The 23,896-nt window shown below is 62.3% G+C and overlaps 6 protein-coding genes and 3 non-coding genes across 9 annotated transcripts; 3 read left to right on the top strand and 6 right to left on the bottom strand.

Moving 5' to 3' along the window:
• Positions 1–399: 399 nt before the first annotated feature.
• Q8F55_001399 (uncharacterized protein) lies at positions 400–1,014 on the top strand (the record flags this gene model as incomplete). Its single annotated transcript, XM_069350024.1, has 4 exons — positions 400–402; positions 565–620; positions 686–791; positions 922–1,014. The coding sequence occupies 4 exons, from the start codon at positions 400–402 to the stop codon at positions 1,012–1,014; spliced, it is 258 nt and encodes an 85-aa protein (XP_069213568.1).
• Positions 1,015–1,969: 955 nt separating this feature from the next.
• On the bottom strand, positions 1,970–2,052 carry Q8F55_001400. The gene has a single exon. It is a non-coding gene; the product is annotated as a tRNA-Lys (tRNA).
• Positions 2,053–2,062: 10 nt separating this feature from the next.
• On the bottom strand, positions 2,063–2,148 carry Q8F55_001401. Its single transcript has one exon. It is a non-coding gene; the product is annotated as a tRNA-Glu (tRNA).
• An 8-nt stretch (positions 2,149–2,156) lies between these two features.
• Q8F55_001402 lies at positions 2,157–2,243 on the bottom strand. The gene has a single exon. It is a non-coding gene; the product is annotated as a tRNA-Val (tRNA).
• A 1,070-nt stretch (positions 2,244–3,313) lies between these two features.
• On the top strand, positions 3,314–6,485 carry Q8F55_001403 (uncharacterized protein; the record flags this gene model as incomplete). The annotated part of the gene is made up of 4 exons (XM_069350025.1): positions 3,314–3,663; positions 3,706–5,342; positions 5,378–6,382; positions 6,433–6,485. 4 exons carry the CDS (start codon positions 3,314–3,316, stop codon positions 6,483–6,485), a joined length of 3,045 nt encoding a protein of 1,014 aa, XP_069213569.1.
• A 1,184-nt stretch (positions 6,486–7,669) lies between these two features.
• On the top strand, positions 7,670–8,602 carry Q8F55_001404 (uncharacterized protein; the record flags this gene model as incomplete). Its single annotated transcript, XM_069350026.1, has 2 exons — positions 7,670–7,804; positions 8,003–8,602. The coding sequence occupies 2 exons, from the start codon at positions 7,670–7,672 to the stop codon at positions 8,600–8,602; spliced, it is 735 nt and encodes a 244-aa protein (XP_069213570.1).
• A 618-nt stretch (positions 8,603–9,220) lies between these two features.
• Positions 9,221–9,974, bottom strand: Q8F55_001405 (uncharacterized protein; the record flags this gene model as incomplete). Its single annotated transcript, XM_069350027.1, has 3 exons — positions 9,221–9,621; positions 9,656–9,763; positions 9,797–9,974. The coding sequence occupies 3 exons, from the start codon at positions 9,972–9,974 to the stop codon at positions 9,221–9,223; spliced, it is 687 nt and encodes a 228-aa protein (XP_069213571.1).
• A 1,174-nt stretch (positions 9,975–11,148) lies between these two features.
• On the bottom strand, positions 11,149–13,086 carry Q8F55_001406 (uncharacterized protein; the record flags this gene model as incomplete). The annotated part of the gene is made up of 1 exon (XM_069350028.1): positions 11,149–13,086. The coding sequence occupies one exon, from the start codon at positions 13,084–13,086 to the stop codon at positions 11,149–11,151; it is 1,938 nt and encodes a 645-aa protein (XP_069213572.1).
• Positions 13,087–19,071: 5,985 nt separating this feature from the next.
• Positions 19,072–23,855, bottom strand: UBP2 (ubiquitin-specific protease ubp2; the record flags this gene model as incomplete). The annotated part of the gene is made up of 8 exons (XM_069350029.1): positions 19,072–19,301; positions 19,337–19,835; positions 19,873–20,122; positions 20,162–21,671; positions 21,708–21,941; positions 21,979–22,065; positions 22,103–22,281; positions 22,318–23,855. The coding sequence occupies 8 exons, from the start codon at positions 23,853–23,855 to the stop codon at positions 19,072–19,074; spliced, it is 4,527 nt and encodes a 1,508-aa protein (XP_069213573.1).
• Between the last annotated feature and the right edge of the window lie 41 nt (positions 23,856–23,896).

The following is a 23,896-nucleotide window of genomic DNA, read 5'->3' on the forward strand; positions in this document are numbered from 1 at the left end:
GCCATCCAGCCAGCCAGCCCAGCCACTGCCGCCATCGAGCCGAATCGAAATCTCGGGGATTGTATGCTCCCCCTGGTTAACTGCGTGTGATGCACGTGGAAATCTCAAGTCCGCCATTGGTCCGCGGCCTGAGCGCTCCGAGACGGGATCAAAATGGGGACCGAGTAAATCCTACTTGGCGATGGAGCTGGGGCAGCCAAGCAGCCAGGCAGGCAATCACTGTGCACCCAGGCAGCGAAGCCCGGCTACCCCTCCCCCTCCCCCTCGCTCCCTCCCTCCCCTACCCCCAAGCACGTCTTTGAGCCTCCGATACATCTCCTCTTCTCTTCAACCTTGTGTCTCCCTATCTTCCCTGTTCATCTACTCTTTCACCCCTCACCACTCTTAAAATCAACAAAAATGGTGAGTAGACCAGCAGCGGCAGCAGCACGCCCCGTCCCCCTGCGCGCAGGTTTTCTTGTCGCAGCCACCGGGGCAGCTGTCACCAGGTTACAACCCCTGCGCCGCCGCCGAGCCGTCCCGACACCCGGGCCACGTCTGTAAACACACTGCTAACCCACGCAGTCGCCTGCTAACTCGTGGAAGCGTTGGGTCCCCGTTGAGGTCTACCCCATCTTCGCGTAAGTCGTCGCAATGGGAGCCTTGCGCTGCCCCCTCTTCACAAGGCCCGAGCTCACCATCTCAGCGTTGTCGGCGGTGCCGTCATCGGCGCTGGCTACTACCTCGGCCGCCTCTCGCAGGGCTCCGAGGTCGTCTGGGACCGCCACGGCGACTGGAAGCCTTGGGACAAGGTGAGTGCTGTTCTGCCGGCTGTGCGCGCCACGTTCGTCTGCGCGCGCACACACGCGTAGCCGGTGCCGGTGCGGGCTCGCCCCGCTCCCGCCACCCCCCAACAAGAACAGCCCCACTCACACTGCCCAGATCAAGCAGGACGAGAACACCAAGTTCATCACCGTCTCGCCCGAGTTCTGGCAGAAGCGCAAGGAGGAGGTCAAGGCCAACACCTCGCAGTAAGCGCCTTCCTGCAAACGCGACACACACCACCGCCACCATGTATACGAGACGAACTCCCCCCGCGCGATTCTCTCTATCCCGTGTTGTCCTCTAGTCATCTACACTGCGTCTACTCGAGATGCACACCTTCCTTGCTACCGGTGCAGGTCTGTTTGTGGCGCTCGGTCTGGCGTCGGGCGTCGGGCGTCGTGATAATTTTAATCTCGGTGGAGTGCGCCGCCGCTTGTGTCACTGCCGGAATGCTTGGGGTGCCGGCGGTGGAACGTGCCTCCCGACTCCACCCGACTCGTGACTTACTCCGCGCCGCGGCGTGGTGGTGGCGACGGTGGCGACAAGGGGTGGCCAGTTAAGAAGGTTAACTGGGGGGCGAGGCGGGCTAACAGCTGATAGCGGGATTGCACCGCGCACTTACCGATCTACTCATGCGCACTAGCAAGAGCTGTGTCGAGAGGGTTGAACAGGACCATTCGGAGCCGAGTCTGGGCGGCAGCGCAACCCGGACGAGTCGAGAGCTTGGCGCCGAGGCTCGGCGGAGCATGTCCGGCCGGAGGAGATGACGCCGCTGCGCTCCGCGAGGCTGTACACCGCGTCCCCTTCTGGACGTCATTGACAAGACGAGTGGCGCATGGCTTGTTCTAAGGTGCGACCAATGGCAGCAGATGCGCCAAAGCCGGCGGAGGCGACTGGACGCGAATGAGGCGGCCGGCTACAGCCATGCGGCGTCGTTGGGCGTCCCTCCTCCTCTCTTTGTCGCCTCCTCCTACACCCTCGCGGCCTCAGTACCTAAACCACAGCTAACGTGCGCTGATCAACGCCGTGTGACGATGAGACAGCCTAGCGAGGGTGGCTGAAACCCTCACGAAGGCGCCACGAACGACCCTCTCCTCCTCGCCACACCCGCCGACGCGCGATTGCCACCCTCCCTCCTCAGGCTCCGCTCCCACCAGCAAAAGGAAGCCTAGTATGGGGCTCGAACCCATGACATTTTGATGTCTTAGTAGTAAGAGTCAAACTATCTACCGACTGATATAACCAGGCGTGTGTGGCATTCTCCGCCAGGGAGTCGAACCCTGCTCTACCGCGATGATATCTCCCAATGAGAGGCGGTTATACTAACCGATATACTAGCGAAGAGAACTGCCTGACCTCTGGCGGGATCGAACCGCCGACCTCATGCGTAACGCTATCGAGTGTTAAGCATGCGCTCTAACCAGCTGAGCTAAGTGGCCTTGGATGTTGAGGAGGGCGTCGAGGGTTGACGGGCGGTGGAGCGCGCGTTCCGGCCTCGGCAAGCACGCGCTACGCATGGGAGGGGTCCAAGGCGATCAGGGGAGGTTCTGTGTCCGTTTTGGGGGGCGTGGAGTTGTTGTGGAGTGGTTGAAAGCGGCCGGGAGGCTCGGAGAGGCGCAGACGACGGCAGACGACCACCGCCACAGTGAGCGGTGCCACAATCATCGCCTCGTCGCGGAAGAGACAAAATCTGCCTGGGTCAACACCATTTCATGACTGATAAGAGCCTGATTTCAGTAGGGACAGGGCTACGACGTCTTCGAGGAGGTGCGAGTTGCGCCGCGTTGTTCTGTCAAAAATCACTCGCGCGTCTCTGAATCCCACTCGCGCCAAACACCCGTTACAGTGCAGAAGCACGCAAATACGCAGAAAACAAGTGTGCATGAAATCAACAAGTGTGGTACAGACATGGCGGTTGCCGGAGCAGGACGCAGGCGAGGGAAATGGGAAAGAAGGAAAGGAAGAGCCCTCAGTGTTACTGTCAAACAGGCCGACACTCGGCATTAACCAGCACTCCCGAAGGTAGCGACTAGGGTCTCCGAGCTTGACTCTATTGTGTTGGCAACTCTCATCATCGGGTGTTGTAGGGGTGTCGTGCGTGAAGGGGACGAGGAAGGGGTGAGGGTGAGGGGGAGGGGGAGGGAGGGGAGGAGGGAGGAGGGGGACGTTGAGCTGGATGGAGAGGGGAGCGGTAGCCGCGGTGAGTATCGCCTGGCGAGCGTCGCTGTTTCGTCGCTGCCGGCTTGCTGTGATTATACTTGCATGCTGTGTGAGTGTCGAAGTTGAACGAGTGCGATGATGAGAAGAACAGAACAGAGATCAGTCGTGATCAAAAGTGCTTCCAAACTTGAACAGCAGTCTCGCACCCAAAGTAGTGATACCCGCATCTCCACGTCATTGTGTCGTGCCTGATTTACTCTTCCAACCGTGAGAAAGCAGGTCACCAACACGATCGTGGGAGAACTCAGTTTCAAGACGTCACTCAGCAACAACAACAAGCATCGCAAGTATGGCAGAGCAGGACCTGCAGCTGCTCGACGACAACCCCAGCGCGACGCCGCTCGACCTCCTGCTCAATGCCATCACGGGGAGAGATACATATCACTTCGCAGAGGAAGGCGGGGGTGAGGAGCGCGGGGAACAGCTGCCGATCTACATCGACCCGTCGCTGGAGGGTGCCGCCGAGCTCGACCCAAGTAGCGGCAGAAAACGCGCGCTCGAATCGCCACAGCTAGGCCGGGCTGCCAAGGCGCCCCGTTTGACACCGTTCGCGCGCGGCCCCGGTGCGGCCCCTACGTTGTCAACTGTCGAGGTGTGGCACCCGAAGACGGGGCAGAAGAGCTATGGCAAGGAGCGGAGGTGGGTGCGGGCAGACGCGCACAGTAGCTGACAGGACAACAGGATAATCCAACCCCCGCCGACCCTGCGCGTCTTGGGACCATTGCTGCCCCACCTGACGTCGGTGACGCTCGCAGCGCACCCGAACACGGAAGCGGACGCGCCGTCATTCTCGAGCCAGACCCATCGTGTGGGGCTCGCGGGCGAGCGCGAGCTCGCGCCGGCCGCGTCGTTCTACACTGGGGGGAGCGGGAAGAAGGCTGAGCGAGACGACAAGCGTCGAGTCATGCGCCAGGCAGCCGCGAAGACGGGGTGGGGCGGCACCCTTCCCTGGGAGCGGAGCCGCGAGGACATCAAGGCAAGGGACGAGGTTGCTGAAGGCCTCACTTTCCCCGGCCTGTGGGTTGGCGAGGACCCAAGCAAGAGCAAGGAGTTTCGTCTGGAGCTCACGATCGGGGATCCGGTGGTGAATGGGGAGACCCAGGCCGTAGAGGCCGCGGTGCTGGCGGAGCCGGCGACAATAGCCGAGGCCGCCACGCAGGAGCTCGACACGGCTGCGCCACTCGACGCCGACTCACTGCATCAAGTGCTCGGCGACACGGTTATTGCTGCGATGGGCGACATCCCGGACACTGTGGAGGAGTCTGGGCCGCTCGTCGATCACCTGCAGCAGGCCGCCAGCCTCGCCACACTGGAGGAGACCCAGCAGACGCTTGCATCAGCTACAGCGGAGCCCGAGTCCGAGCCAAAGACACAAGAAACCGCAAAACCATGGGCCACATTCGTGTCAGACCCGCTCACACTCGTGTCCAAGCCATCACAGAAGACAGCCAAGGCGCGGTCCATGGCGAGCTGTCTGTCGACAACGGACGCGTTCGCGCTCTGGGTGCGCGTCAACGCGCAGACCGTGCGGACAAAGTACATGAAGCTAGACGGCGGGGACAGCGAGGTGCCCGAACTCGCGGCGCGTGCGGGAAGATGGTCTCCGTTCCGGTTCGAGGTGCTGCGGCGGGCCGCGCCCCCCGAAACGGAGGACAAGAACGCCCGGGCAAGATTCAAGCTCGACCTCGACCGCGAGGCTGGGGTGGTCACGTACGGCTCAATCGTGCAACTCGTCGACGTGCACTCTGGTGTGCGGTCTGGCCCGATGTTGCTCGTGCGCGTGGACAAGAATGAGGCGATCGTTGGTGGCGACCACGGCCACCCCGTCAGCGAGCTGCAGCGCGTGGGGCTCGTCCGCGTGCTCGACAACTACGACGTGGATTTGGAGGGAGGGAGCAGGTGGTACCTCTCCGCTCCTGGTGCGCTGGCCGGCGCCGGTGAAGTCAAGGTAACACGGCAGCGAGGCGCCAAGGGAGAGGGGAGCCAGAGCCAACCGCCGGCTGCTGAGAGCTCTACGTCGCAGGCTGTGCCGGAGACTCTGAGCAGCTTGGAGATGCTGGCGTCGGACGCGACGGCTGTAAGCCAGGAGCAATCGCCTTCAGAACCACAGAAGCGCAAGAAGAAGACCAAGCGACACGCCCTCGCCAAGGCTGCCATCGATGAGGAGGAGCAGGGCAGCACGCAAGCCAGCCTGACGTGGAACGCTTCGAAGCGGCGAGAGGGTGAACAAGTCGTCACAGAAGGCAAGGTGACAACCAGCAATGCTGTCACGATCGAAACTGTCGACGACTTCATGTGCTGGGTCCTCGGAGGTGTCTGTGAGTGTGACCGACAGTATCGGTGCTGACCCCAGCCTGCTTCTCCTACTCGTTCTTCAACGGCTTCGGCGACGACGGTGCCGGCCTGCCGACGGGGCCGCTCGGCCCAGTTCCTCGCCTCCTTGTTGACCCAGCATTCCACCCCGAGCCCAACACACTCGACCTGACCCTGTCTCACTTCTTCGTCCCGGACGAGGCAGGTGGTGCCACCCAGCCGTTCAGCGTCTACCTCGGCCCAATAGGCCCCCTCTCATTCTCGACGTGGAGGTCGGTCGCGCCAAAAGACAAGTACTACGACCCAGCAACAGTCTACCCCGCGATCCACTACGACGGCTCCGTTGGAGACCCGCAGCAGTCTGGTGCGGCTGATGGCCAGCGAGTGTACAGCAACTTTCCATACAGCGTCCCCCACGTCATTGCCAACGTGGTCCTGCCTGATCCCGAAGAGGTTGTGCGCGTCACTCAGGAGTACGCCGGCGCGGCGCAGCCCGTCGACGCCATCGCTCCGGCAACCGACCAGGTCGAGGCTGAGACAACGGAGGTCCCAGATACGGCCACTGCGGTCGCCGCCGATGACAACTCGTGGCTTGGAGTCATGGGACCGGCTGGCGAACTTACAATCCAAGAGGCACTTCGCAATGCGGGGAAGAGCGACCTCGGCCTCGGCGGGAGCACCGATGCGACGCAGCCGGCTGACGCTCCCGTCGACGCTACCAGCTTTGAGCTCGAGCATCTGCCGAGCGACCTCATTCCACCTTCGCTCGACTTGGCAGAAGCCAACGGCAATGACCACGCGACGGTTGAGGCGCCCGCCGGCGGGGCCCAGCTGGCGTCTGCTACACCGCCTAGCGCGTCTACAACTGCCGTCGTCTTGAGCCGACCTGAGCCGGCTGCCAGGGACAGCAGCAGCCTGCAGCACTTGCCAGTCCTGCTTGTGCGGCCCGACGGAGTGGGCCATGGCATTGGCTGGAGCGTGGTCGTACAGAGGGCGCCCAATTCGCAGCAGCAACCAGCCACGCCTGGCGGCGGTGCACCCTGGGGTGAGTATTTCCTCTTCGCGTCACTACCCTAGCTAACATGAGTACTACAGGGTTGCGCGTGGTCAAAACTTCCTCGACCAATGGGCAAAGTGCCGGCTGGTAGGCGGCCGTTCCTCTGGAACATGCCGTGGCGGAAGGGCGGGCGCGCCGGCGCTGCGGGTTACGTGGTCTCGAGGGGTATGCGAGGAATAGGTGCGCTACCGGTGCTGCGGACCTAAGCCGTTGGGTTGGCAGGGCTGAGCGAGGGGACAAGAGAGGCGCGCTACGGCCGAGCCGGTTAGGTGCAGGGCGTGTATACAGGGACAATAGGCTTCTGTAGGAGCCAGTGAGGATGTAGCCGAGAAGGCTGGCTCGACGGGCATCCAAGTGGGGCCTTGTGTGGGAACTGGAACTGGCTGCGGTGATTGGAAATTGCAGCCGGGTCCCGATTCGGGTGGGCGCGGCGCGGCGGAGGCGCGTAGGCTGGGCGGGGCAGTTGGGCGGCTGGCCGCTTGGCTGGCCTCGGGGCGACGACGCCCGCCTGGTAATGTAGCGGGAGCAAAAGTGGGCGCGACACGCGAGCCGGCGCGTGCGGGCGTGCGGGCGCGCGCGCCTGGGCGGGCGGTCCACTCAGCTTGTTGGTCGCAAAGGGAAGGTAGGAGGAAGACACCCCCCCTTCCTTTAGGTTTTCCTGGCTCGTCTGCCACAGCCCAGTCTGGCATATCGCGATCCGATGCACGCAGCAGTCCACTGGTGGACATAGACTGGATACAGCAACCCACTGCCAGCCGCTGCCCAGCGCCTATCCAAGCCCCCCCTTGTCGAGTCTGTAGGCATTAGGCGAATACATAATTCTGTGGGCCTTTCAGTCTTTCCCTCCTTCCTTCCACTCTAGGGTTTGACAACAGAGGCGACTGTGTTCTTCCAACCACCCCAGATTCTATAAAGACCTCTCAGCCAACCACTGCCCGCGACACCTCGCCTTCCCTCACCACCACCCACCCACTACCTGCATCCACCAGTCTCGACGACACCAGCAAAGCATCCACCACACCAGCTGCTAGCCAGCACCCACTCATCACACACCCACACCCACCTTCCTCCCCCACACCGCACGCGACCGCGTCACGCCTCGCGCCAACTGCCATCTCCCAAAACATCACCCAGCGCCAAACCTCCACACAAAAGTCGCCGTGCCTGCCGATCGAGCCAGTCACCCAGACACCCAGTGTTTGCATCTACACTTGCATCATTCGACACCTTCCCTCGTTGAGCTACACGCCCATCGCCCACACGACGACGAGCACAATGGCCCAGTCCGCCTTCATGACCAACATGAGCATGTTTGGCGCCCAGCCCACCCCCAGCGGCCCCTCGGGCTTCAAGCCCAAGCGCAAGCGCGCCGGCTCGCCCGCCTTTGACGACGACGAGCAGACGACCAAGGTGAGTGTGTTTGTGGGTCGGCGCGGGGTGTGGACGTGCGGCGTGCAGGTGCATGCTTGTGCTGCCCGTCTGAGCGTGGATGCAGCGAGCAAGGCGCCCGTGCTCGGGCTGTCTTGTTCGCCATCCACCTGCCACACTGTGCCACCTTCCTCGCCTTCCCCGCCTTCCCTCTCGCCTGTCACAACTAACACCCTCCAGCACCACCGCGGCGTTTCGTACGACTCGGACGCGCTCAACGGCTTCGGCCCCACCCCCGACCTCATCCCTGACAACAGCGCCAGTGCGTCGGCATCCGACCTGATGGACCACGACATGGACTTTGACATGGACATGGACATGGGCGGCGTGCACGAGGAGCCCATCATCGCGACCGACCAGTACTCGTATGCCGAGGGCGGCTCGGGTGGCTTCGGCTTCGGCCCCGGCGCCGACGAGGACGACATGGACTCGGACGACGACAAGTACCCGCCCATGTACCCGAGCTTCACCAACCACTCCAACCCCAACCACTTCTCCAACGCACCCGGTCAGGGGTCGGCGTGCGCGCCGTACCCTCTTTCCGCACAGCCGTACTCGACTACGCTGCGCGCCCCGGGCCAGCTCGGCCTCATGCAGCCTGCACAGGGCTTTGCGCTGCCCGAGGACGCTTCGGCGATCGAGCGTGCGCGCAACGCCCACGGCCCGCACTGCACGTCCATCCCCAAGCTCCGGATGAGCGACTACCCGGACGCTTCGGGCCACCGCTCGCTGTGGTCGGTGTGCCAGGACTGCGGCGCGTGCGAGCGCGCCCAGGTGTGACTGTCCGACGTCATCGACTTTCATCTGTAAGAGAAGATGTGCACGAGATGGTGCAGTATGCCCAACGCTCCGAGATACACAAACACGCCCTCAAACAAACCAGCCAGGCGGCTCTGCTGCCCCTGCGTGCGCCCCGGTGGCGACGCGCTCATGGACAGTGCTGTGAATACCAACCCCACCACCATGCCCGATCATCCACGCCGTCGCGCTGGGCCCGGCGTTAAATCATTGTACGACGTAGGTAGTAGTAGATAGTGCGCATGTTGTAAAGGCGCCAATGCATGGTATGATGTACGAGCGCGAGCGCGAGCGCGCTTCAGCGCGCGAGTGTGGGGTAGGCGGGGCGTCTGGGGCGGGGTGCAAGGAAGCGGAACTTGGCCAAGGCCTGTGTGTCGAGCACACACCGAAGCATCCACCATCACTCGGGCCCTCTAACGCCTGGGCGACCTAGATACGGCAAGCAGCCGTCTGCCCGCGAGACCATGCCTTATGCAATACATGTCACAGTGCTCTATAGTATACAGGCGGCCAGGCCGCCGCCATGGCCACCACCATGATGCAGCCCTCGAGCCGGCCCAGCTCGAAGGGCACACCGCCCGCCGGCCAGTCGACGCCGACCTACGCCAGGTCTTCTGCGCGCTTCCTCTTGCCGCTCCTCCGCCTGGCGCCCTTGGCCTGCGCCTCGCGCTCCTCCGCTGGCTCCTCGGCCCGCTCCTCCGCCTCCTCCCCCCGCGCCCCAATCTCCGCCTCGACAGACAGCAGCAGCTCAGCAGCCGACGCGTCCGAGTCTGCGCCTGCCTCGTCTCCCATCTCGACGTCGCCGTCGTCGTCGGCCGTGGCACCGGGGGTCACGCGCTCCGCCGCCCCCGCGACATGCTTGAAGCGGCTCGCGCGGCCGACGTACTCCTCCGCCTGGCGGGCAGCCAGCGCCGCGGCTGCGTTTGGGGGCTGCTCCCTGGCCGAAGGGAGCGCAGCCACGACGAAGCGGTGCGCCGCGGCCTTGTCGATCGTCCGCCGCGCTAGCCGTCAGCTCCGGCCCCAAAAGCAACTCACCGCCCGGATTCTCAGCGTCCTTCACCTTGCCGTAGTACCCGCGTATCCTCTCGAGCTCGGCGCTGACCTCGTGGCTGGCCGGGTCGAGCCCCCGCGACTTGAGGTACACTGCTGTTAGCTCGGAAGAAGCCACAGACCCACCCCATACGAGGTCGTTGATGGCGTACGCGAGCAGCACGTCGGCCTTTGCGCGCTCGAGCGCGGGGAGGGCGGAGAGCGTCTGCGACCACGGCTGGGAGAGGAGCGGGGCGAGCGCGGACTCGAGGGCGTCGAGGGTGGTGTCGAGCGCTGTGAGCGCGGCTCTTGGGTCGTCGGACATGGCGGTGGTCGTTGGCGGAGGGGGGAGGGGAAAGGGGAAGGGGAGGGGGTGATCGATCGACGCTGTCGACGCTGGTCAATGCCGGGTCGTGGGTCGATGCCAGTTTCGACGCTTCTTCGTGCCCGAGCTCACTGCTTCCTACTCCTGCTCGATGGCCGATGCGCAGGTCGCACGTCGCACCCCCGCCGTCGTCGTCGCCGCCGCTGCTCCTGTCGTCACCATGTCAACAGATTTGCGAACTTTCGAGGGGCGTCACGTGATGCCATGTGGCGGGTGCGTGGCGCTGCTCCCGTGTCATTTTACTCCCGCCTCCCATTCCTTATTCCCGCCCCTCCCTTGTAATTCTTCTTCACGCCCCCCTCTTCAGCCCATCTTCTCCAGCCCCCCCTCTTACGCATCTGCCCCCGTCCTATCCACTCCCTCCCCTTTGCCGATCGACACGATTTACCTCCGCCGATCGCAATTGCCTCCGCACGCCAGCACTATTAACGGGACATTGCACCTTGCGCCAACTGCCACTAAGCACCACGCCACGCCCACCACGCCCACCCCGCGCATAAGCATACCACTCCCCGTGGCTCGTAGCTTTGAACAGAGCCGTGTCACTCGCGTATTTCCCCGCAAGCCGGCGCCACACCAAGCCGAGGCAATCTGACGCCGCCCGCACCCCTCCACCCCCCGCATCTGTCTCGCGGCATGTCCCACCCGCTTCCCACGTTCACACCGTGTCACTCACTGGAGGCTCGGAATTATGTACTTGTACTTTTCGACTTGCAGCGTGCGGCCTTTCTGCGGCGACAACCACACCAATGCCGTCGGTTGGGACTCTCTCGTCGCAATGACGACGCGTCGTGCGTGTGTTAATATACCACACCGATGACGAATGCATGTCGGTTGGACTGACTTTGACGCGTCGGGGCGGTGCAATGCCTAGTGGCACTTTAGGGCAATTGAAACTCAATGCATCATCATGTATCTATGCGTGAATGATTTGAATACATCTCGGTGTCGTTACGGAAAGACTACTAAGTGATGAGGGGGAGGGGGGCGTGTGCAACATAATGATGAGCTAGGTGATGATGGTAGAGTGCCAGACTCTGTAGATATTACCCATGACAGCCAGTGTCATGGACAGGGCAACCGTTGTCGATCAAGCGACATTCGGGGCCATCGTTCACCACGGGTGGTTGACAGCATACTCGTACCCAGGGTACATTGGTGCGGGCGTGTATTGCACCATTCCGGCCGCGGGGACGCAAGAGAGAGGAGCGTGGGCGTAAATCATGGGCGCCTGGCGGGGCTCGTAGTGAGGGCCGGCAGCGTAAACGAGTGGCGGGACTCCACCGTTAAGGTCGAGGTACTCGGCCGGGCTGAAAGCAGACGGCACCGTCGCCTGCGAGGGCGTGAGGGGTGTGCCAGGCGACAGTCCAAGCGCCGTCGGGCCGTTCGCGTCCGACGAGCCGTCAGAGCCCGAGTGGGGCGAGAGGCTGGGGACCGAGGCCGAGGCAAAGGCGGTGCCGGGGGTCGTGACAGTCGTGTCGATGGGGCCTGAAGAAGTAGGAGTAGAAACGGAAGCCTGTTCCGTTGAAGCCTGGGGTGTACTGGCAACAAGAGGAGGAACAGTTTGAGCCGAGGCGGGATCCGGCCCGCGCACCGGCGTGAGACCAAAGGCCGAAGCTCCCAATCGTGTATGGGGGGAGCGGCGGCCCTGGCTCGAGTTGGCTCGTGACAGAGCGGCAGTGCGTGAAGGAGACTCGTTGGCAGCACCGTGGAACGAGTTGGGACGGCCGAGAGGGGTGACCGGCGAGTGACGAGGAGGCGAGCGCTGGTGACGAGCCGGGCCAAACGATGGCGGCTGCTGCGCAACATAGCCCGGCATGGCCTGAGGGTTGGACTGGGATCGTGCACGTGCGCCAATGGGCATGGCCTGCATGAGCATCATGCCAGGGTGCACACCGACGCTAGGGTCGACCAGCTGGTAGTGGCTCGGGCCAGCGTGAGGGTGCATAGGGAACTGGTGGTAGGCGTCATGCGGCAGGGCCGCGCCGTCCATCGTCATGGCCGAGTAGGAGCGGACAAGGCCACCACCGGGAATGACAACCGAAGGCTGCACCTGCGAGTTGACGCGGCGCATCGTAGGCATGGAGCGGCCCTCTTCCAGGCGGCGGCGCTTGACGCCGTCCCACCACTTGGATGATGCCTGGAAGTGGGGGTGCCCAAGACGGAGACCCATCTTGAGCGCCTCTTCCCTGGCCTCGGTGTCCTTGACCTCGCGACCCTCGAGCACGGCCTCGTCGAGCCAGCGGTGGATGGCCTCCTCGATAGCCGGGTAGCGGCCACCGGGGCGACGAGCGAGCGCGGCGTTGGCGTTGGGCTGCTCGGGGTCGAGCCAGCGGTCCTCCTGGTTGAGAATCTTGGAGATTGTCGAACGGTCGACCGAGTACTCCTTGGCAATGTCCTCCTGGCGAATCTTGCCCTGCGAGTTGCGGTAGATTTCGCAGATGCGGCGCTTGTCCTCTGGGGTAAGCTTGCGCTTGCGGCGAACCTGAGCGCGCTCAGTGGCAGCGACGGGCTCATTCTTGACCGACGCCGAAGAAAGCGGCGAGGCAGCGGCAGCCGAGTCGGGGCTAAGGATGGCAGTGTTGGACGAGGCGGTCGTAGCGGCCGAGGGAGGAGGTCCGTTACCCTCGCTTGATGGCGCAGGCGGAGGGGTCGAGATGCCTGGGGCACCACCGAAAGCCGAAAGTGTTGGCGCACTGGCGGGGCGAGCACCAGGCAGGGACGACGTCTCGACATACTGGGCCATGGGGGCGACGTGCTGGTAGTGGGCCGGTGCGTACATCTGAGCCTGGTAGCCGTACGGAGCATGGCTCATCTGTCCACGGTGAGCGGCGATCGGAGACCAGCTAGCTGCCGGTGTGAGGGCGGGAGTGTCGAAAACGTGAAGGGGGTCGACATGAGGGAGGGAGGGGGTAGGGGCGGCCGAGTCATAGGACTGCTGTGCAACAGCGGGACCCGATGACTCGCCGTTGTCGTCGTTCTGGTTCGTGAACATTGTCATGAAGTCAACCTCTTCGTTGAGGTAGCTTGGGGTAGCCAGTGGGGCAGCCATAATGAATCGTCGTGTGCGGGTTGAATTGAATGGAAAGCAACGTCTGGAAAGGGGATGCTCAGCGTCTTTAAAGAGTCACAGTTGTCGTCGAAGACAATGGACTGGGTCGTTACGTCGGGACGGGTGCGTGTATCTAGGGGAAGAGGTTGAGCGCGAGGTCGAAGCCATAAAAGAGCGAGGAAAAAAAAGTAACTCACAGTCGTTATGATCGTCGCGGACCAGGAAGAAGGGGAAGAAATGGTGGTCAAAAGCCTTGTGCTAAAGAGGCGTGTCAACGGGGGGGTGTTCAAGCCACTGACGACGGCCTTGGATGACGAGACGTACCAGCAGTGGCCAAACGCATCAACTGTCGTGGTAGAACGGCGAGCGTGCTGCGTTGCAATGACGACTGAGGCTGAGGACGAGACTGCATCAGCTGGGACGCCATGGATGGGAATTGGATGGCCGGCGGGAGCGCCGTGGAGGGGAAGGACCAAGCCACATAGCAAGGGTACAGATTGGATGGGACACAATGGCGGCGACGGCGCGTCTTTCGAGGCGTACTCACCCTGTAAGAGCGGGTTACACAATTGTCTCTCGAGTGTCTCAAATGACGACAGGCGGGAGGGTCAACTGGGAAGCAGGCTGGGCTTTGATTTTATTGTTCGACGAGGGGAGGGGGGCTGTCGATGAGGGAAGGGGTGGTGGTTGAGGGGGGATGACGGTGGTGGTTGGGGGAGTTGCGTCTTGCTATAAAGGCGACGACGACGACGTGGTGATGGTCGTTGAGCTGGCTCCAGAGCCGAGTTGATTGCTGATGGGGATGAAGAGGGATGTCGTGCACGCGATGCGTCAAGCGTTTGCGTGAGAGTGAGAGGGAGGGGGAAGGGGGGAAGGGAGGATGTCGATGCCAATGCTATCTATGAACAACGAACAGAGTGAGAGGAGCAGAGAGTGAGAGAGAGATGTGGACCTGCCAGCTTTCTTGAATCTGCTGCTGCTGCTGCTACTGCTGCTGCTGTATCTTTCTCTGGCCGCTGCAGAGAGAGAGGAGGAGGAGGAGGGAGGAGGGAGGGAGGGGGGAGGGGTGGGGGGGAAGGTCGGAACAAGCAAACGGTAAATGGGCGAGAACGTCGCAGGCAGGGAGGGAGGACTGGCAGGCGGCAGGGAGGGAGGCAGTAGCTGGCAGTTGCGACTACGCTGGCTGGGGTGGGCCAGTGGTGGTGTGGGAGAGGCCAGATGGGGGGGGGGCGCAAGGACACGCGCCAGTCAGCCAGACCATCCAGTCCAGCCAGCGAGACGCTGCGAGGCATTTGGCCAGAGGATTGAAAATATCAGGGGCTTAATCAGGGCGACCAAAGGGGCCCATGAGCAAGAGCATTACGGTAGACGAGGGGTGAGGGGGAAGGAGGGAAGGGGGGAAGGGGGAAAGGGCGCATCTGCCTTCCTCGCCTTCCCTCTCTCGCTCTCTGCTTCTGGTCGGCCGTGACCACTGGCTCCAAATTATACCCCCGCTCCCCTGCCCTGCGTTTCCCCTCTTCCCTGGGATTGGGGGCGGGGTCAGACAATCTTTCAGTTACTACTCGGCTACCGACACCAACTTGTACCTGACGTTTCTCGACACTGACATCTGACACGCTCCTCCTCGTCCTCCGCGCCGCGCCAGGCCCCCAACCAGCGTCGCACTCACCACCTTACAGGCCCAACCAATCTCGTCTTGAAGCCAGGTCCAAAGTGTCAGCTCTCCTCCCCTCTCCTCCTCCCCCCCCCCCTCGTCCTGCCGGCTCGCTGCCGTAGCCGGACCCTTCACCGGACATTTAGGCTAAGCATAGTATGGCATGGACCTGCAACGAGCCATGCCAGCCAGCCCACCAGCCAGCCAGCTTGCGTGCGTCGTAGTACCAAGCCCTCTCCCTCGCCTCTACGTACTTGGATAGCCCGATCGATCTACAACTACGGTATCTAAATCGGGTCCTGAATTCCTCGTTACAATATCAATCGCGAACCGACGCCCGCAGCAGCAGCAGCAGCTAGGCAGGCAGTGGCAAAATGATGTACGACGACGACCAGCGGCGCTTACCCGCTTACCGTATGCGCACTACCGACCATCCCATTTCTGGTGGCGAGCAAGGTACAACTGGAGTCGTACCGCATACGCGTGGTGTAGATGACCACGACCATGCAGTGCTGCTCCATGCTCCAACTGCTGCTCCTCACCGAACAGGGGGAGCGATCCACTGGGCCTAGAGTCATGAACCGCCGCATCCCACGCGACTGCGTCAGGGTATCTAGACTGCAAGGACGTGGTCGTCGGTGGTACCTCAGTGGCGGTGTACAGCAAGGCCAGACCGGCTCTTGACAACCACAGCGGAGAAGGGGTGCCGAAAAAAAAAAATCAATTCTCACTCACTCCACGACGCGGGCGGGTGTGGCCGGCTCTGCAGATTTCATTATGCGGTCCATCCGGCCTTGACAACCGAGGGCGGATCCATTCAAACTAGGTGGGCACAGTGGTCGTGGGCCGGAGGCACGGGTCTAGGGGGGTTTAAAGGCTCCGCGGGTATTAGTTTGGGCGGGCTGCGAGCAGCAGCAGCAGCAGCCAACTGACTGACGAAACACGCCCTTTGTGTCTGACGCATTGGAATGAACTCTGAATTTCTGGAAAGCTGGAAAAGAGGGCAGGGGGTAGGTAGCGTTGGCTGCCATAATGGCGCTTGCTGCCGCCACCAACCCTCTCGTCCCGCTGGTTTGCGACGTATGTACGTTGGTGGTGGGCGCCGCGCAATCATACGCCACCGGAGCGGAGCGACACACGAGCAGGCAGCTGACGACGCTGTGGCTTGGGCTTGCTTGGGCTTTGGCTTTGTCCTCGTGGCCGTGGCGTCGTCGGCGAGTCTCCGGCTACGGCAGAGTTGGCCACTCTACCTACCTGCCGCGGTGGGCCGGTGGGTGCTCGGTCCTGCCGGCCACCGCGGCAAGCCCGTGTCCCTCTGCGCGTGGGAGCCGCCCAACCCGAGAGGGAGGCAAGATTGAGTGCCGTACCTTATTCAAACGGCGCGGGCATGCCCGGCAGCCAGGCTGCCATGCGTGGCGCCACGCTTGCGGCGGGCGGGTTTTCCGTCCATACTTGGGACCAGGAACGGGCGATTAAGCTCGCAAGGTGGCCTTGGGCGAAGGCTACCGTGACAGACGATGTGGTCGTGGATGAGGATCTGGCCACGAGGAAGATTTTTGGGGGGTGGTGGGGGTGTGTAACGCTGTCGACATCGACGACGCTGCACGCGGCCAGGCGGGGCGTCGACAATGTGGCTGCTGCCCGCCAGCAATAGGTGGACACACTAGTGCAGCACGAAACGCCGGGGCATGCGGGGCAGCCACAACGCCATGTCTCGGAGCTTGGACTCGAAACGCATAGAGTAGAGTAGGCTATACGCCATGCGGTCAATCAATCGACCTCGTCCGCAGCCACGCCAAAAGGTCGGTTTTCATTAAGCAAGAGCTTGGCCGTCTACATTGCTCCGTGTCCGATCTCGTCGGTTTGGCCGTGGGCTCTGCTGCGGAGCCTTGGCCATCACCACACCGTGCAAAGATCTACAGGGACCCCTACAGGCCTCTCATGTCCAGACACGGGCGTGACATGCAGTAATAAGCCCTTGAGTCAGGGAGAGGGCCACGACGTCACGGCAGCAGGGCTGGCTATTCGCTGTGCCTTTTGCCCACCTCGCTGCCTCCCACTGGGTCGCTACCCTATGTTTCATCAATGGAAACGAGTGAGTGCATGCCGTAGCCTGTTATTCGGGCAGAGGTCCAGCGGATGGGGCGGATGAGGGGGGCAGCTGACTGCAGCCGCAGCGCAGCCATTAACAGAGTTTGAGCCGCCGTCGTCGTCGAGGACCAAAGAAAAACTTTGGTTCAGCCAACCTTGGTGCTTCCCGCGACAAGGCGGCAGCGGCAGCGGCAGCAGCCTACTCCGCCGCCTGCCACGCTGCACCGCCGCCCCCTCCCTCCCTCCCCTCAGAGGTACCTGTCCCTCTGCGTACCGCGTACTGGGTGACAGACTGGTTCCTCGCCCTGTGCCTCTAGTCGTCTTCATTCCGCCGGATTCTGCAGTCTCTGCCTCTGCTCCCTGCTGGTCCCTGCTCCAAGTCTGCATTCCTCCGAAACTCTCCGGCCACGGTGGGCGGCCCAAGGCGAGCCCAGCAGGCTCAGGACACGCCTTGCGTCCCGGGTATTGTTTCCGAACTGCAGGCTGACCCAGAGTCGTTTGGCCGAGTCGAGCCTGAATGCGTGCGCCTGAACCCAGCCCTGCAGAGGTGTGGCGCACGGGGGATTATGATGCATACGCCCAGCGCGGCGCGCCCACTACTCACCGCGCCGATTTCTGCGGCGCGGCGCAATTGCCCCGTGTCAATCAACGCATGTCGTGGCGGCCGGGACAATCAATCAAGCAAGTAATCAATCAGTCGGCGTCGGAGGTCGGCGGAGGCGGCGGGGCGGCGGGCGGCGTAGTGGTCGTCGTTGGCGGCCTGTTCCTCGCCACGACGCCGCACCGTTCCTGCTCGCACCGTGGTAGTCACCGCAGGGCGGGGGTGGTGTCGAGCGGAGCTGGGGGGAGTCGGCGGGGAGTTGGCGGGCAAGAAGGGCCGAGAGACGAGACGAGACCAGACGTAGACGGCACGGCCAGACACAGACGGCGGCCAGACGGCCACTCCAACTCCCACGGAGTGGTGCAGCTGCTCAATGACACGCCGTCCGTCATCGACCCCCTGCCCCTATGTTGCGGGATACTGTTGCGGGATGCACCGCAGCGGAGGGAGCAGGTTTCAGCGCCGCTCCAGCCGCCCGCTCCAGCCGCTCCATTCATTCACCCTTCGCGCCGCCTTGATTCCCATGATGCGTGCTCCGCCCCGCTCCACGGGCCGCGGCTCGACGTCGGTCGGTGACTGAAACGCGCATTAGATATCCAGGCGGCCGGCTGACAGTTCATTGACGACAGCCGCGGGCCAGATTGACAACAGCCGCGCGACAATGGACGACAGCCGCGTGCGAACATGCCCCGTCGCGCAGTCGCGCGCCAACATGCCCCGCCGCACGCGAACAGCATCGCGTAGACGCGACCAGCTAGCGCGCGCCGGCGTATCCAACGTCTCCAACGGACATGCAGACACGAGCAGCGTGACGTGGGAACCAGAGGGAACCAGTGGCAACAGTGACGCCCCACCCCAAAACGCGTCGTCCCCGCACAGGCAATCTTTGGGCAATCTAATCTGCCGAGATTTGGCTACTGGCAAGGGGATCTGGGCGACGAGTAGATATCCATGCCGAGAGGGTTGGGGGTTGGGCTCGGTCGCGCGAGGTCGCGCAGGTGACGAGAGCGGAATGCGGCGCGTTGGGGCCGTCGTGAGACGCGGCGTGGTGTCGTCGTGGGGTCGTGGCGACGACGAGACGACGAGACGGACGTGGCGCCCCGGCGGGACGCCGGGCACCGGGGACACGCCAGTATCCACCATGGCCATGGGGCAGCGACCGACGCCGAGCCGGCGCGCCGTACCCCTCGTCAACGCCCCATGACCCAGCCCGAGCCCGTCGTGACTACTCCTCACGCCACGCGCTACCCTCACGCCACGCGCCACCCTCACGCCAGCCAGACATGGGAACCCAGTGGCACCGTGCTAGCCTCTGCCTCCCTCGCGTTACTCGCTCCCCTCGCTGCCACTGACACCACTGCGGCCATCTCGAAACCGCCATTACCATGTTCCTGCCTGCCCTGCTGGGACGGTGTGAACATGGCAGTCAGTTCCTCGTCATTACACGAAGAGTACCTCGTCACTAGTTCCTCATTATCAAATGCCAGTGTCACAGCTAGTATCCACAGCGCAGGAATCGGAATTCATCACAAAGAATTTTTCATCCCCTTGTATGTCGCTTGTATGTGTGGGTGTAGTGTGTGTGTGTGTGTGTGTGTACAGTCTTGTGTCTACCTGGAGCCAAACCCCCGCCTCGCCCTCACCATCCCCCCGTAGGCCCACTCTCGGTCGTCGCGGCAGTCACCGCCACCAACTCCTCACTGCCCTCCTCGGGCGCAGCCGCACGATGCAGCGTGTCCACAAGGTGGCGGTCCTTGCGCACATAGCACAGCAGCGCTGGGCTGACCCCTTGAGCCGACTTGTCGCTGAAGACATCACTCGCCGGCACGTCCTTGACCACCTCGTCGCTGTAGTAAAAGTACTTGTCGCCTTCGCGTCAGTGAAAGACAGCATGCAAAACTCACCATCGCGAGGCAGGTCTGCCTGGTACGTCCAGTAGTGACCCCCGGTACCCGTGCCACCGTGCACAAACACAGACACCAGCTCGTACTCGGTCGTGTTGTCGTTGGCCCACAGCCGCTCCAATTCCTCCTTAAACTGAGGAAGCTTCGCCTCGATGCTGGCAATCTCCTCGTCTGCAGCCGACGCCTCGAGGCCAAGGGCCTCAAGTAAGTCGGGGGTGACTGCAGAATCGTCCGAGGCCCCAAGAACCGCCTTGGCAGCGTCGGTCGACAGCGCGTCGCGCACGAACCGGAACGTCTCCGCAATCGCCATGGGCTTGTGGTTCTTGAGCTCGTGGCGTCTCGCCCTCATCTGCATCATTTCACGCGTGAGGGTGATGGAGCGTTGCCTCTTCGCCGGGTCTGCGCTCGCAAGGAACCTGTCCATGACGAGCTTGCGTCCGAATGGGACGTGCGTGTTCGTCTTTGTCTGCGCTCGCTTGATAGGGTCGTATTGGGAGCGCTGGATCGTTAGCATTAACACCCACACCAAAACCTACCCTCATCTGGATGTACAGCAGCGGTGGCAGCTCGTCGATAAGGTCCATCTTGAAGCCCTTCTTGCCCTCATACTCAATCTCAGCACCGCCGAGGTACAGCTCAGACAGGCAGTCGTAAAGGTCCTTGCCGTCTTCCTCGACGCCGATGATTGGGTGCACAAACACAGACTCGACGGGCTCATTGGACTGGGCAGGCGAACCATCAGTCGATTCAAGCAACATTTGCTGCTGGAATTTGGACGAGAACAGGCTGAGGAGAGTTAGTCGCGATTCGATGCCCGCAACTCACCCCTGAATCAAGTTGGGCAGCTCATGCCCCTCGCTGTCAGATTGGCGGTCAAACGCATACTCGAGCTGCGCGAGGACGTTGATGAGAATTTCTGCAGCATCCTGCTGGAGACCGAACTTTTCGGCCGCCACAAGAGCCATGGAAGGACGCCTGGGTGGGAGTGGTGGAGGAGCGCTCCGCTGCGGCGGGGGAGCAGCAGCAGCAGCGGCTGGTAGCGGCGCCTGTACAGGAGGTGGTGAATCGGCTGGCGTCGCGATTCCGGTTGCTGCTGACACTACCGCCAGCGGCGTTGGCGGCTCCTCGGTCATTGGCGAGGTCAGCTCCAGCTTTGAGAATCCACTGGGAATGCCCAGATCGGTCGTGCTTGAGCGAGATACCGGGATCATCTCCACGTCCTCGTTGGTCTCCGTCGGGCTAAGAGCAGCCTCTGTCGGCGAGTCAAGCTCGATCTCGTCACTCCGGTCATCTGTCAACCTGCGGAGACGCTCCTCCGAGCCGCCAAACTGTGATTCTCTGTCCTGGCTTGCGCGCTTTCCTAGCACAGACGTTCGCCGCTCCGGGGTCTCGAGAATTGGGCGCGCGCCAGGAGGGGGGCTAGACGGAGGCGAGTATTCGATGGATCGAGGTGTCGGTGGCGCCGAATCACCAGCGACAGTAGCAGCATTGGACGAGATGGGCGACAGGATGGTTGGCAACGAGTCGATTGTCACACGGCCCTTTGGCGCAGATGCAGGCGCACGCTCACCCACAAGGTCGATGGGCAGAATAGCCAAACGCGCAAGCTCTTCTTGCGGCACGACGGCGCTGCTGTCCGTGTTGTACATCTCGTTGAAGAGGTCCTTGAGGTGTCGCACGAAACGCTGGGAGGACTGGACCTTCAACAGCTTCTCCTTGTTCTTGGCGGAGTCCTCCTCGTCTCCCGCCATGTTGATCAACGACTCCTCAAAGTTGGTGACAGCGTCGCGGACTGGCTTGACAGTGTAGAGGAACTGGAGCACAGAGTTGAGGTAACACGTGTTGCCAATGTTCCGCAGTCCAGCAGGGAGATCTCGGCGAACAGGACCTTGGAACTCGGAGATGTCCTTGCCTGCGAGGTACGCTTGAAGCACCGGCCGCTCTTCGCCAGGGGCATTGGCAATGATTGAGAGGGCCATGCGGTAGTGGTCGGCCCGAGATGGCCTGTCCGAGATCCAACCGTCGTAGGTCATGATAAGCATCTCGTCGTCAATGGGGGTATCTCGCGAGAGGTTGAACTCGCGGTACGCTTGATCCAGAGACAGGTATGAGCCACCACTTTTCCCCAGTTCGACCATCATGTCGTTGCGTCGATCCTTGCCAATGATGAACAGCGCGCGGCTGATCTCGGCCCGCTTGCTGTCGGACGCAGAGGACATGGCAGAGCGGTGAAGATCAAGCAAGTGCTCCACCGGCATTTCCTCACGCTCAACCATGATGGTTGAGACGTGTTCGGGAGTGCATCCGATGAGACTGTAGGCCTCGTCCACCTCGTCTGGGAGTGTCAGAAATGCACAGGCTCCGCACTCACCATCAGTGTATCGGTCCATGGACCTCTCTGTCGCCACGCGAATCTGCAGTGTGTCGCTGCCGAAAAGCTGGGACTTGGATATTCTCTCAAGAGCACCCAGGTACTGCGGTGTGTTCTCGGCGTCGTCGGATACCTGGAGATCGTAGGCATCCTCAATAGTCGACGGGACGTCGTGGATAGACGCCCCAAGCTTGTTGAGAGCCTGGTACAGGTCTCCACTGTACGGGATGGATTCTGCTGGTAAGTCGAGTGCCCACTATGATTTGCTCACTGTGAGGGATCTTGGAAAGGTCGAGGAGACGATCGAGGTCTTCACCAAGAGTCTTGCTGCGGACCCATTCGGACGAGAGACCGAGGCCTGTAGGTTAGCGCGTGAAACCTTCGACCGAACTCACCGTTCTGGCGTTGATACTGCTGAAGCCACAACGTAACCTCCACCCAGGTGCGAGCCATGTAGGCATTCATCTGGGTAACGTGCTCGTCGGTGATGAGGCCTCCCTGGGCGAATGGCCCGACTCTGTAGCCTTCATCTTCCAGTCTGCATCCAAACCCAACGCGTTCCAGTAGATGGGAACTGATGTCAGAGAAGTCTTGAGGCGGATATACCCACGATCTCAATGAAGCCCCGATCTTGGAGCTGAACGTCTTGTTCTCAAGCTTAACCCAGCCACGGTTGCCTCTGAATAGAGGGTTCTGGAGCAGGGTAATGATCAAGCTCCAAGCGTCGACCACACTCTGGTTCCTGTCCACGCCGACGTTGGGGTTTTCCTTCTTCTCGGCAGTGAACTCCTTGACCAGACCGATAGGAACTTGACCAGGGACGGGGCCATAGTCGACGAAGACCCACGCGTCTGAAGAGCAGCTGACATGCAGCGCCGCGTTGTTGGCTGTGTCCTTGAACTCGACGAGCTCCGGGGGAGGCACTCCATAGCTGAGATCCAAATGCGAGAACGCGTCCTTGTACCCCTCGGGCTGGACGCGGTCAATGTGTCGCTCGGTAGTAGGCAGGACAAGGTAGGGGAATGAGTGGAAGTGGTGCTGGTTCTTGACCGGAACGGAGCGCGATGTCGCAATGTCCTTCAGGCGAGACAGCTGCTTCTGTCGAGCTATCCGCCCTTGCTCACGGTCGAACGAACTGCCGAACTCGACCCGTTTCTCCCACTCGTCCGTATCGAGGACGTCTGGGATGTCACCGTTGCCCATCTTGACATGGAGCCATCCCCAACATTCGGGGCAGAAGTACCACTCGTGATGATGCTCCAGCCCGCCCGGGAGGGACGCCAACACGTCTTCGACGGTGAGCGGCGGGATCGTGGGCACAGGAGGCTCGGTGGGCGAAACGCCAGCTGACGGAGGCGAACCGGCCGTTTCCTCCGTGATCGTCGGCTGCCTCGAAGGTGGCTTGGGCAATGGTGGCTTGGGAAGCTCGGTGATAATAGGCTGGTATAGGTGGTGCTCGTGGACGGCTTCAAGCCAGCGCCTGGCGAGCACGCCGGGACCGATCTGTGGACGTTCCGGAATGGCCGCTGTGAGAGCTGGCGAGTCGAGGTCCACGTCCATGGCGCTGAGCCGCGCGTTTCCTTCGTTGTTGGCAGGCGCGGCCCACTCGCGGTGATCAAAGTCTACGTCGTCGTCATCATCGTGCTCGGCCAGCACGCCGGGAGGCAAGTTGGACGCGGAAGGTTCGTCCAAGCTCTCGATGACGGCCTCGGGAGAACGGTACTCGTACGCAGGGAGCTCCGAGTGATCCAAAGGAACAAGCGGCGACGAGTCGATCGGGGCGACAGTGATAGTGACGTCCGTATTCAGGACCCCTTCCGTTGGCGAGAGGGAAGGTGGCTGTGGTATCGCTGCTGGGGTGGGCAAGGACGTAGGCGCAGGCGGAGGGAAGGGGGTAACAGGAGCGAGCTCCGGGAGTGTAGCAACGGGGGCGCCTGGGGATGGGAGCTGTGCTGCTGGGACGACAGTGTACGACGTGTGTATCGACCCCGCGCGCTCTGGGCTGCGCGGGCCAGCTGGCCGGGGTGGCAAGGCGCGCCTCGACGAGGACGCGCCGGCACTCGAGTCGGACACGGCGCCCTGATCTGCTACCGATGTCCTGCGTGATGTCGGGGCAGTTCGCAGCTCGTTATTATTGCTAGCGGTCATGTTGGTGGAGCCTGTAATGGTCAGCCGCGTTATCGGTGGGG

Source organism: Vanrija albida, assembly GCF_041260175.1.
Source record: "Vanrija albida strain AlHP1 chromosome Unknown contig_1, whole genome shotgun sequence".
Taxonomy (NCBI): domain Eukaryota; kingdom Fungi; phylum Basidiomycota; class Tremellomycetes; order Trichosporonales; family Trichosporonaceae; genus Vanrija; species Vanrija albida.